Source organism: Crocuta crocuta, unplaced genomic scaffold (assembly GCF_008692635.1).
Source record: "Crocuta crocuta isolate KB4526 unplaced genomic scaffold, BGI_CrCroc_1.0 scaffold290, whole genome shotgun sequence".
In the NCBI taxonomy this organism is placed as follows: Eukaryota; Metazoa; Chordata; class Mammalia; order Carnivora; family Hyaenidae; genus Crocuta; species Crocuta crocuta.
Genome location: NW_027527429.1, coordinates 952075 through 963291, shown reverse-complemented (window position 1 = coordinate 963291; position 11217 = coordinate 952075). Strand labels below are relative to the sequence as shown.

The 11217-nt window shown below is 64.7% G+C and overlaps 1 protein-coding gene across 1 annotated transcript in view; it reads left to right on the top strand.

Annotated features, from left to right (window-relative positions):
* Positions 1-6410: 6410 nt before the first annotated feature.
* RNPEPL1 (arginyl aminopeptidase like 1) overlaps positions 6411-11217 on the top strand; it is a gene marked incomplete at its 5' end in the record, with an annotated part of 8322 nt that continues 3515 nt past the window's right edge. Inside the window, 5 exons of the mRNA XM_077758319.1 lie at positions 6411-6521; positions 9645-9785; positions 10081-10232; positions 10623-10739; positions 10918-11153. Coding sequence (XP_077614445.1) covers positions 6411-6521; positions 9645-9785; positions 10081-10232; positions 10623-10739; positions 10918-11153 — 757 coding nt within the window. The remainder of the gene's footprint in view (positions 6522-9644; positions 9786-10080; positions 10233-10622; positions 10740-10917; positions 11154-11217) is intronic.

Here is an 11217-nt window from a genome sequence, read left to right as displayed (position 1 = left end):
CGGCCTCCACCAATCCGCGCCCGGCTCCTCCGCAGGCCCCGCCCCGCCGTCCCCGGCGGAACAGGGGGCGCCCCCTGTGACCTCACAGGCCCCCGCCCGCAGGTAGCCGCCGAGCGCCCCACGCCCCGGCGTGTGCGGCCTGTGCCTGAGCCCCGCGAGGGCGCGGGAACCCGGCCGAGCCGTGTCCGCCGGGGGCACCGACCCCCACGTCCCGCAGAGGGCGGTGAGCCAGCTCTAGGCCGAGGGCTCCCCGCGGGGGAGAGCACTGTGTGCCCCCTGCGCCCCCGGGAGACACCTGCGGAAACCGAGGAACAATGGGGCCGTGCGCCAGGATGCGCCAGACTCCAAAGCCGGTTTTTGTCGGTTCCGTGCAAGTTTGTGGAAGGCACGAAGCGGGAGCTCCTGGTCTGGTTCGGGGCCTGAGGTCACGGAGAGAAGAATTAGCTGTGTGGACCGAGGAGTCCCGAATAGGGCCTCAGGGGTGCGCAGGTCTCCAAAGGGCAAAGAGGGCACAGTCCAGGGAACGGGACCGGGAGGTGCAGACGCACAGCGGTGCGAACAGCACGTCCTGCAAAAGCCGCAACGCGGGCCCCTTGGAGAGAGGGCGGGGCTCTCGCAGGCGCCGGGCCTGGGGTTCTCCACCCAGGCTGCCCCTTACAAAGAGGGGAAGGGATATGCGAGGCCCTCCCCCGGTGGCGAGATTCTGGCTAGGGTTCCGGGGTGCTTCCTCCACCCCTCTATCTCCCAGTCCCCCCCCCCACCTCGTGTCCGTCACCTTCGGGTCCCTCCAGCTGCAGCCTGGGAATTTGAGCACAAACTAAACTGTCTTTAAAATTCCTGTTGTGAAGAGAAAGAAGTGATCAACTTCTAAATATCCTACAAACTTGTCGAACCAAGCCGTCTGTTGTAGGCTGATTGACATCCCCCAAAAGATTAAGTGTAAACCCTACCCCCTGGCACCTGTGAGTGACCTTATATGGGAATCGGGTCTTTGCAAATAATCAAGGGGTCATACTGGATTAGGGCATTCGCTACACCAGATGACTAGTGTCCTTATAAGGAGACAGAGATTTGTTGACCCCAAACACACGGGGAAAAATAAACTTGTTTTAAGCCACCTAGTTTGTGATACTCTGTTACAGATGAGCCATTATTGTGCCATTATAAACAAACCGCAGTAGCAACGTATGCAGGGCGGCAGGACAGCTTTTCACTGAAACAGGTCCCTGAATGACACCCCTGAACATCAGGATGACGCTGGACATCGTAGAAACCTACCGGGAGCGCCTGGGGGGCTCAGTCAGGCCCTGGTCTGGAGGAGGCAGTGCGGGTTCGAGCCCCGCGTCGGGCTCTGTGCTGACAGCTCGGAGGCTGGAGCTGCTTCGGATTCTGTGTCCCCTCCTCTCTGCCCCTCCCCTGCTCGCACCCTGGCTCTCAAAAATAAAAACATTTAAAAGTTTTTAAGAAGAAACGGGGAAAAAAACCTCCTGAAGAGTCTTACATAGTAAATGTGTGGGCAATAAATGATCTGAGGTTTTAAAAGTTACAATGATGAACCGAAAGTTACTAGGAAAAGTTTTTAAAATATGGGTGTGTGAAGAAATGATGAAAACTTAACAGCAAATAGCTTTATTTCAAATGAACCATGTTTTACAATTAAAGGGAAAATAAAATACAGAAAGTACAAAGAGCAATTTCTTAGGAAACAGGTAAAAAGGAAGAAACGTAAAGCTGTACGGAAAGGCACTTCGGGCGGCAAGACGAGTACGAGCAGTTGTAAGGGCCGGCGAAGCCACGCAGCCCGCGGACACACCCCAGGGAGGCTACCGGACGGGCCCCCCCAGTCCTGCGCGCTCCCGCCACGGCGGGACGAGGGGCCCGCCTCCCGGGGCCCCGCTGTCCCGGCCCGGCCCGCTCTGGGGCGCGTGCCCGCGTCTGTGAACCACACCCCCACCTCGGTCGCAGGGACAGGCCCCGCAGCACCCCTCCAAGCACAGCGCCCGCCGACCGAGGACGCCCCAGCCCGCGAAGGGGCGCGGCTCCTACACCCCCGCGCCCCCAGGGGCCGCCCCTNGTTCGAGGTGCCCAGCACCTCGTGACGCCGCGTTCATCCCAAGCTCCTCGTCCTCAGGCGGTGAAGAGTGCCCGCCCGGTGGCCGAGCCCAACCCGGGCTTCTGGTCTCAGCTCCAGAGGTACGAGGAGGCGCTGCAGTCCCAGTCCCGCCAGCCCGGGGGGCCCTCCGGACGGTGCCCCCGGAGGAGAGAAGAGCTCCGGAACGAGCCCTAGGCCTCCAGCCCGTGGAGATGACCCAGCCCCCAGAGCAGGGCGCGTGGAGCCGAAGGCAGTTCAGGCGCTGCCCGGAGGAGGGTCTTTCTCCTCCTCTCTCGCTGCCGCTCGGAGTTTCCATTTCCTGCATCTTCCTGAAATGCAGCTCTAGTGTTTGTCCTTTTGACGGTACTGCAGGGGTGTGTCCACTTAGGAGGGAACTGGAATCCCCTCCTTGGTCAGGTTTATCAGACAGGGCTTGGTCCGGAAAATCAACACCACTTGAGGAATTTTAGGCAGAAAGGTATTTAATACAGAGAGCAAGGCCAGGGAGCCAAGGTCAGGAGATGGGAGGTACAGGGGTCCTGGAGACCCAGCCCCCCGCCCCCGTCCTGACCCCTGGAGCACTCCGGGGCTGCTGGCAGAGGCTGCGCCTGCCACCTGTTCAGGCCTCGGGGGCTCTTCCCAAACCTCACACTGGCCCCATCTCAGAATCCGGCACGGGACCCAGACGCGTAGTTACTACAGTGCACGGGCCAGGGTGTGAGGCTGGGTGACAGACAGCCTCGCAGGGGCACCCTTGTGCTCTCGGCGCCTGTGGCCACCCCCGAGCTTACCGACAGCCTAACGTCCTGCAGCCTCCATCGTCTGAAGGACGCAGCGGCCACCTGTGAGCGTGTCGATTCCTCTTTTGGGTCAGACGCCCCTCACCTGGTTCCTATGGCCTAAAGATTATACTAGAAAACTAATCATCAAACGGCACCTGGTGACTCAGTCAGTTAAGCGTCCGACTCTTGATTTCAGCTCAGGTCGTGATCTCACAGTTCGTGAGTTAGAGCCCTGTGTCCGGCTCTGCCCTGACAGTGCAGAGTCTGCTTGGGATTCTCTCTACCTCTTTCTGCCCCTCCCCTGCTCACTTGCTCTTTTTCCTCTCAAAATAAATAGATAAGCTTAAAAACAAAAAAAAGAAAATTACCATCAATATTCCTTAAATAAGAAAGGGAAAAAATAAAAAGGAGAAATTGGGTTATAATTTGAGTTACAAAGAATACAGTCCCTGGTTAGTATGTGCCACTGTATACATATTAAGGTAATCGATAAAACATCACAATCAGCGTTTAACATTTCCCCCTCCCGCTAGTCATTTCGCGTTCCTGTTCTCCTCAGCCAGCACCTCGTAGTCCTTCTGGTGACGTGACTCACGCCTTCGTCCTGAGGGGCCCTGAGTGGCGCTGCCTCTGCAGGGCTGTGGCCGCTGTCCTCTCTACTCCGCAAGCAGGACTCCTGGACGCACCGGCAGAGTGTCCTGAGCTCAGGGTCCTCCTCCTGGCAAGTCGGGATCAGTCACTGCAGCTGGGGGGGGGTCCCCGTGTCCCAACAGCGGAGCGTGTGTGTCCCCGGTGGAAGCGTGCTCCCTGGGAACGGAGCCCCCGACTCAGCAGAGCCCAAAGCCGTGGGTTGCGAAGCTGGGCCTGGGAGGCACGGAGATGGTTGGCACGGGGCTCCCTCCCCTCCCCCTCCCCCCTGCGCCTGAGCTCTGACCCCACCTGCCGGCCCTGGCTCCGAGCACACACCGGTAGGCCCGGCACCCAGCCCGCTGCTCGCTGCGGCCAAGCCCGCTTCCTCCACGGCCCTTACTCCCTCCAAGCCCCTCGTAGCGCGTGGCACCTTTGTGTCAACCCCTTGCCGTAGGGAAGCTATTGCCACGTCTCCCCTTAACAGGTGAGGCTGGGCTGCTCTGGAGGGGAGCTGAGCAATGCGCCAAGGCCTGTGCCCAGGTTCTTACCCGGCGTGCCCNCTTCCCTGGCTCCTGGCACCAAAGGCGCAAGAGCTGGGCCCATCAGTGTTTCATCCCGCCAGTTGTGCTTGAGAACCATGGAACCGCGGCCCTCCGCAGAGACAGCTCTCCCGAGGACCCCCGCCCGCCTGCACGTGCACCCGGCAGGTGAGGCCGCGGGCCTGCTCCCCTCCTGGGCGCATGAGCGTTAGGCTTGGACGGCCGGGGCACGGGCAGAGTGTCGACTGCTTCAGCCACCCAGGCCAGCCGGGACTGGATCACCAGAAAAGCTAAAGTGTGAAAATTCCCGTGGGAGAAGCCCCGGCCTCTGATGGCCCCAACTTCCTCCTTCCTCTCCCCAGAGGCAGGTCAGGACAGGGAGAGGAGAGCTGCGTCCTGCTGCGGGGGGCAGGGAGGGCAGCCGCGTGGGCTCCAGGGAAGGGCCGTGGGGCTGTGCCAAGGGCTCTGTCCTCTGAAGGGCAGAGGGGTGGAAGGTGGGGACAGCCACAGCATCCCGTCTGTGGGCCTCACAGTCAGGAGGTGCCTTAGCGCGCTGGCCCTGCTACTGCACAACACGTGTCTGCTCTACAAGTGGCTTGTGTTGGTTCCTTACATAAGCGGGGGGTAGCAGGCACCCCCACTCTGGGAGGAGAGGTGGTAACCTCTCTGCCCCCTCCACCCCTCCTGTGTGCAGAACCCGCCTTGGGGAGATGCCCAGGGCCGTCCAGCAGGGAAGGGATGAGATGCAACCCCTGTGTCCCCAAGTCCAGGGGACCGGGAGGGCAAGAAGCCCCTGGTGGCTTCTGAGGGCACAGGCAGCCGGCTGACCCGCCTGCGGGGGCGCTTAGGGCAGGCTCGTGTGGGCACTCACGTGCGGTCCTGGTGATGTCCCTCCGGGCCCGACCAACTGGCCTGGGGGAAAGGGCTCAGAGAAGCTCATAAAGGTGGGAGTACCATCTAAGCCCCTGCCCCCGGCACTTCGGGGCCCTGCCACCTGGGCAGGCACTGGGCCGCCTGAACTTGGTGAGGACCAGTCAGACCCCTGCTCTCCTCTCTCGAGTCTTGGACATAGGACTGACCTCCTCCTCCAGGTGGCTGCGCGAGCCCGGGGTCTCCTGGTGAGCTTGAGCCGGACCCCCAACAGGGAGGTTGTGTTACCCCAGCTAAGGGGACACTGGGGACCTGAGGAGCCGTGGGAAAGTTAAAGCAATGCCGCAGTGCGCGTGCTCCACACCAGCGCACATGGTCCTCCTTCCCAGCCAGCCGTCCTTCCCCGCCCCTCCCCCACCCCCAGCGAGGACGGTGGGCACCAGCTCACGGGTTACAGGTGGGGACAGAGTCCCGAAGGGCTAAATACTAGCCGGGGATGCCGTCTGGGTCAGCTGCAGCTTCTGCCCCACACCACAACTGAGCAGAGGAGAGAGGGGTGGGAGGTTCCCGGGTGCCCTCCCAGGCCGAACCCCCTTCTCCCCGAAGACCGGAACCCTTACATGATGGTAACGGCACCGTCTTGGCGGCCCCTCGCCTTCCAAGCCATCAGGCTCCACCGATGTTTTGCTCACTGGGCGTCTGCGCCTCTCACTGGTCTGCAGCCCTCTCCTCTGGACCCAGGCCTCGGGACAGGACCCTGCCAGGTGGGATGGGGGCTGACCAGATCGCTGTTCCTGCCCCCAACACTCGCCTCCTAAACAATCTGGTCCCCAGGGCCCTGCCCGCCCTCTAGGCAGCACCTCCCAACAGAACGTTCTGTGATGATGGAATGAACATCCACTCCATCCAATATGATTGCCACTAGCTACACACTACCCTACACACACTCGTTGGAGACCCTGAAAGATGGCTAGTGCCACCAGGAACTGAACTTAACATTTTATCCAAATCCAAATAGCCACACATGGCCATTACTACCTTATGTGACAGCCCAGCCCTAAGGCCCCGAGCTCCGCCACACAGATCACCGGTCTGGAGATGGAGGTGGGCCGGGGAGGGGGTGCAGACACTTCCAGGCTTTTCAGAAGCAGACTGCGCCACGCAGCTGCTACCCTCAGTACCTGGCTCAGAGCTCCCCTGACGACAAGCCGGGTGCGAAGCGCACAGGGCTTGGGATGCCGCTTGGCCAGCGGGTGCACCCAGGCCCCTGTGCGCCCCGGCCCGCCAGTGCACAACACTCCCTCCCCGGCTTGCTGTCCGGCCCCGCACATAGCACCCATCCCCGCGCACGTCGTCCCCGGTCCCCCGCACACAGCTCTCCTGGCTCCCCAGACCCGCCTGGCGCACAGCACCCCGACCCCTCACGCGTTGCCTCCGGACCTGCACTCCGGGTCCCCCGCTCCCGGAGCCTCCGGCTTCCCCGGCCAGGCTCCTGGTATAGCGCCCGGACCTCCGGTCCCCCCGCACACAGCTCCCTCGCCNCCCGAGCAGCAGGGGCACCAGCCCTTCCAGGTCATCCTGCGCTACACCTCGACCGACGCCCCCGCCGTGAGTCCGCCGGGGCTGGGGGCTGGTCTCGGTCGTCTCCGGGCGGCCTCTCCCCGCGCTGCCGGGTCAGGGGACAGGACCCTGGGCTCCGCGCCCCGGGCACCTGCCCCGGGGGCCCGTGGCCTCTGGCCCGGCACGCCCCCGCCTGGCCCCGCAGCCCCGGTCAGGTGCCCTCAGAGGTTCCGAGCCAACGCCCGGGGAGTCTGAGGAGACTTCGACGGAGCGAGAGTCCTGGTGCCGGCCCGGTGGGGGCGGGGGACAGCCTGCCACCAAGGGAGGCCTCTCCCTNGTCAGACCTGGAAGGGCGGCCGTGGGACCTGGGTCTTCAGAGGACTTGGGGGCACCGGATGTGCTGCCTGGAGGGCATGAGGCACAGACAGGCCTGGCAGAGTGGGAGACGGAGAGGGCCGGGTCCCCGCGCACCGATCGGCCAATGCCGCAGCTGGGTGGCCCCACAGACAGGCCCCGAGGCTCTGCAGGGCTCTGGGCAGGGACCACGGTTGGCAGGATGCTCTCCCGAAAAGCCTAGGTGGCTCAGGTGGGGCACTGTGGCTGCGGCACCCCTGCACCATGGTGAGGCTTCTAGAACGGAGGAAGGGCCTTTCGCGCCCGCGGCATGGGGTTCCCTGCGTCCCCACGTGGACAACACACAAGTGACACCCTCTCCCCCCAACGTACACAACACGCGCGCGGCTCTGGGAGGCCCTGGGACGTTCCATCTGTCACTGCCCACGGCTTGCAAAGGGACAGGTGGTGTCGCGGCATCAGGCCAGGGGCCACCAAGGTGGCATCTGGGTGGGAAGAGCCCGGACCAGACACACACCTGTGGGCTTCCTGCCTGGTTCCTGGGAGCCCTCCGCAGGCCCTGCCCGCAGCTGCTACCCTGGGCCCCCGCCAGCGTGCTGGCCCCTGCCGCCTGCGCAGGTCATCCGGGGCCCTGACGGGTGGCAGGTGCGCTCCCAGCGCGCGGTGAGAAGACGTGCTCCTCCCTGAGCTCGATCTGCGAGCTCGGAGCCCTTGTGTCTGGTCCACTCAAGACCACGACCAGCAGAATGGTGGGGCCAGGACCCTCGGCAGGCTGCTGGGGTTCGAGTCCGGCCAGCAAGAGTGGCCGTTGTCCCTGGGCTTTCTGTGGCCTGGGTGCTTGGAGCAGGGACGGGCGCCACGGCGCCCACACAAACTGTGCAGCCCTGAGAGGGGGTGACAGGGGCCTGGCGCGAAGCTAGATCGCTTGCAGAGGACAGAGCGTTTGGCGCCTGACCTCGGGCACCCACCGTCACGCACGAAGGCCACGGGGCTCGGGGTCCCCTTCTCTCCCTGGCTCGTTCTAGGAATCGGGCCTAAATCCCTCAACCTGCCCCTGTGCCAGGTGAGCATGCAGCTTCCCGGGAGGCCCTGCCGGTGGGTCCCCCCTCCTCCAGAGTCACTTTGGGGTGCTGCAGGCTCCGGGACGTCTCTTGCCTCCCCTTCCTGAGTCCCGCCCACGCTGCCAAGGACAGCTCTCTTCCTGGCCTGTGGCATCTGGAGGCGTCGCCAGCCCGTCCACAGCTGAGCCTTGGCCCCTGCACCTGAAAGCACTTGGTGGCTCACCCCCCCGGGCAGGGCTCCGCCTTCCTGGGGTCCGCCCCAGCCCCCCACTCCCAGGGAGGACTGTGGACCTCACTGGTCTCTGCTAGGCTAAGGGGAGGCCAGTGCTGGGCGGGCGTCTCTGGCTGGGCCGGTGGACAGGAGTGGGAACGGAGGCCTGAGCTGGGCGGAGCCTGTGACCCCAGGGGAGGAGTCAGCAGAAGGGGAGGCTGTGGTGCTGGCGTAGGCGTGAGAGGGGGAAGTGACCTTGAAGGGGGTCTGGGGGACCTCGGGAGCCTGTCCCCAGTGAGGGCCAGGACCGCCTGCAGCACCGTCCAGTGCAGAGTCTCCTTAATGCAGATTCCTGGGTCCAGGCCCCAGAAAGCTCTAGGGTGGGGCCCAGGAGTCTGAAGTTTTGAACAGGCTCCACAGACGGGCGGGCCTCTCACAGCGAAGGGACAGAGACATAGCAGCCAAAGGGGAGTAATAAAGACACCTGTGAGCACTGGCCAGAGTCTGCCCGGAGCCAGAGAGGCAGCCCTGCCCGTCCAGGGACCCACTTGGGTCTGGGGTCCGCGTGGGAGAGGCAGCCCTTCCTGGGTCTGGGGCCTGTGGTCTGCAGGGAAGGGGGCCCCGCCTGAGTCTGCCGTCGACCGCTCCTGTGATTTCAGCATAAACCACCCCTAGTGGCCGGGCAGCAGCCGTGGTGGCAGCAGCCGTGATCCACGGAGCCATCACTTGCAGANCCTTTCACAACCGCCCGGGAGGACCCTTGTGCACTTGGTCACTGAAGTAGACGGGGACCAATCCAGCTTGCTTCAGTGATCGTGCGCCGGCGGAGGGGACCACGTGACGAGCAGATTCAGGGGCTTCTTGGGGCCACTCCTGTCCCGCTGTCCTCTCCTGGCCCAGAGCCCGTGCCCCCATGGGGCCCCTCCCGGCGAGGACAGGGTGGCCCTGGGCTCGGGACTTCCCTCCCAGGGTGCAGGTCGCCAGGAAGCCCCACTGTCCCCCATTCTCACCTTCCCGGCTCCCTGGCCCCGCTGCCGGCCTGTGAGAATTTGGACTTGGGTCTTCAGACCCGGGAAGCTGGGATGAGGAGCAGGGGCCCAGACCCCGCTCCCTGCGCCGCTCCTGGACGCGTGGCCTCCGACCGGCCCCGGTGACAGTACAGGCTGCGCTCTGGCTCAGTGGCCCGCCTGCCCAAGGGCGTGGGCGAGCGACCGTGACCACGAGTGGCCGTCGGCTCTGGAGGAGCCCAGTCAGACCGTCTCCCCGTGGGCCCCCAGTGTCTGCCTCTCCCACTGCCTTCCCCAGAGGCCCTGGAGAAGCCCAAGCGGGACCACGGGTCAAGGCCACTTCGCTAAGGCCCTGTTCTCTCCAGGAAACCTGCCCAGCTTCCCAGGAGCAAAGTGTGGTCGGCAGAGGCGTCCTGGCCAGCTGGCCGCGTGACGCTTTCTGTGGGACGGGGACCCTCGCGCCTCACCAGGGAGAGGGGCAGTGGCCCACTGTGACGGAGAGGGTGGCGCTGACGCCCTGCCCACTGCCCACCTGCAGATCTGGTGGCTGGACCCCGAGCTGACCTACGGCAACGCCAAGCCCTTCGTCTTCACCCAGGGCCACTCGGTGTGCAACCGTTCCTTCTTCCCCTGCTTCGACACGCCCGCCGTCAAGTGCACCTACTCAGCCGTCGTCAAGGTCAGCGTCCCCCGGCCCGGCCCACCTCCTTGCCGCCTTCTGAGAGGGAGCTCCAGCGCTGGGTGGGGGACCCCTGACCGGGGTGCCCAGGGTGGCGTGGAGGCCCTCCAGGAGAACTACCCCGTCAGGGGCGTGGGGCTCCCTACCACCACGGACGTGGGATTCCCTGACCCAGCTTGTGGACTCGGAAGACCTGGGTTACCCTGATCACCACGTGGGGTGCCCTGCTGGGGGATGTGGGGCTCCCCGTCCGGGACGCGGGGCGCTCTGATGGGCGGGGCCTCCTCGCATGCAGGCCCCGTCGGGGGTGCAGGTGCTGATGAGTGCCACGCAGAGCACGTACGTGGAGGAGGAGGGCGTCTACCGCTTCCACATGGAGCACCCCGTGCCCGCCTACCTCGTGGCCCTCGTGGCCGGGGACCTGCAGCCGGCAGACATCGGGCCCAGGTAGGGCCGCAGCCCCCTACAGCCCNGCCGCGGCTCCCTCTGCCAGGCTCCTCCCACCCCACCCCCGCCCGGCCCAGCCCGGAAGCCGGGGCAGTCACCCTCCTTAGCATCTCCTGCTGGGGCCACACCATAGCCCGACGCACCCTCAAGCCTGGGTGGGTTATCTCCACCCAACGACAGAGGGAACCAAGCCACCCCCCTTGGCACGTGGCTCGGCCACTGCGTGGGAAGGGCCTGCGTGGCAGCCCTCACGTGAGGTGGGGTGGCGGGCAGCGGGCTGGCTGCTCCTGGAGGTGTGGGTGTTATTTAAGCCCAGAAGGAGAGGTGGCCTGAGGGGTGAGTGCGGTGGGGGCCGCTCAGCCTCTGCCCGCCCTCTCCGCCCTGTGATAGGAGCCGCGTGTGGGCTGAGCCGTGCCTCCTGCCCACGGCCACCAGCAAGCTGTCGGGTGCAGTGGAGCAGTGGCTGAGCGCAGCCGAGCGGCTGTACGGGCCGTACATGTGGGGCAGGTATGTCCTGGGGCACCTGGGGGCCCCAGGGGCTACGTGGTGGGCGGGCCAGGAGGCGGGTCCTGCTCTCCGGAGGGGTCAATGAAGTCCTGCGGGGAGGGTCCCCTGTCTGACGTCCTGGGCAAGAAGGCCCCCCAGCCCTCTCACGGTCATGCGCCCGCCCTCCCTCCCGGGGCAGGTACGACATTGTCTTCCTGCCACCCTCCTTCCCCATCGTGGCCATGGAGAACCCCTGCCTCACGTTCATCATCTCCTCCATCCTGGAGAGCGACGAGTTCCTGGTCATCGACGTCATCCACGAAGTGGCCCACAGCTGGTTCGGCAACGCCGTCACCAATGCCACATGGGAGGAGATGTGGCTGAGCGAGGGCCTGGCCACCTATGCCCAGCGCCGCATCACCACTGAGACCTACGGTACAGCCCGTGGCCGGTGGGGGCGGGGGCAGGGTTGGGGGAAGTGGGGGACCCTGGAGCCCCG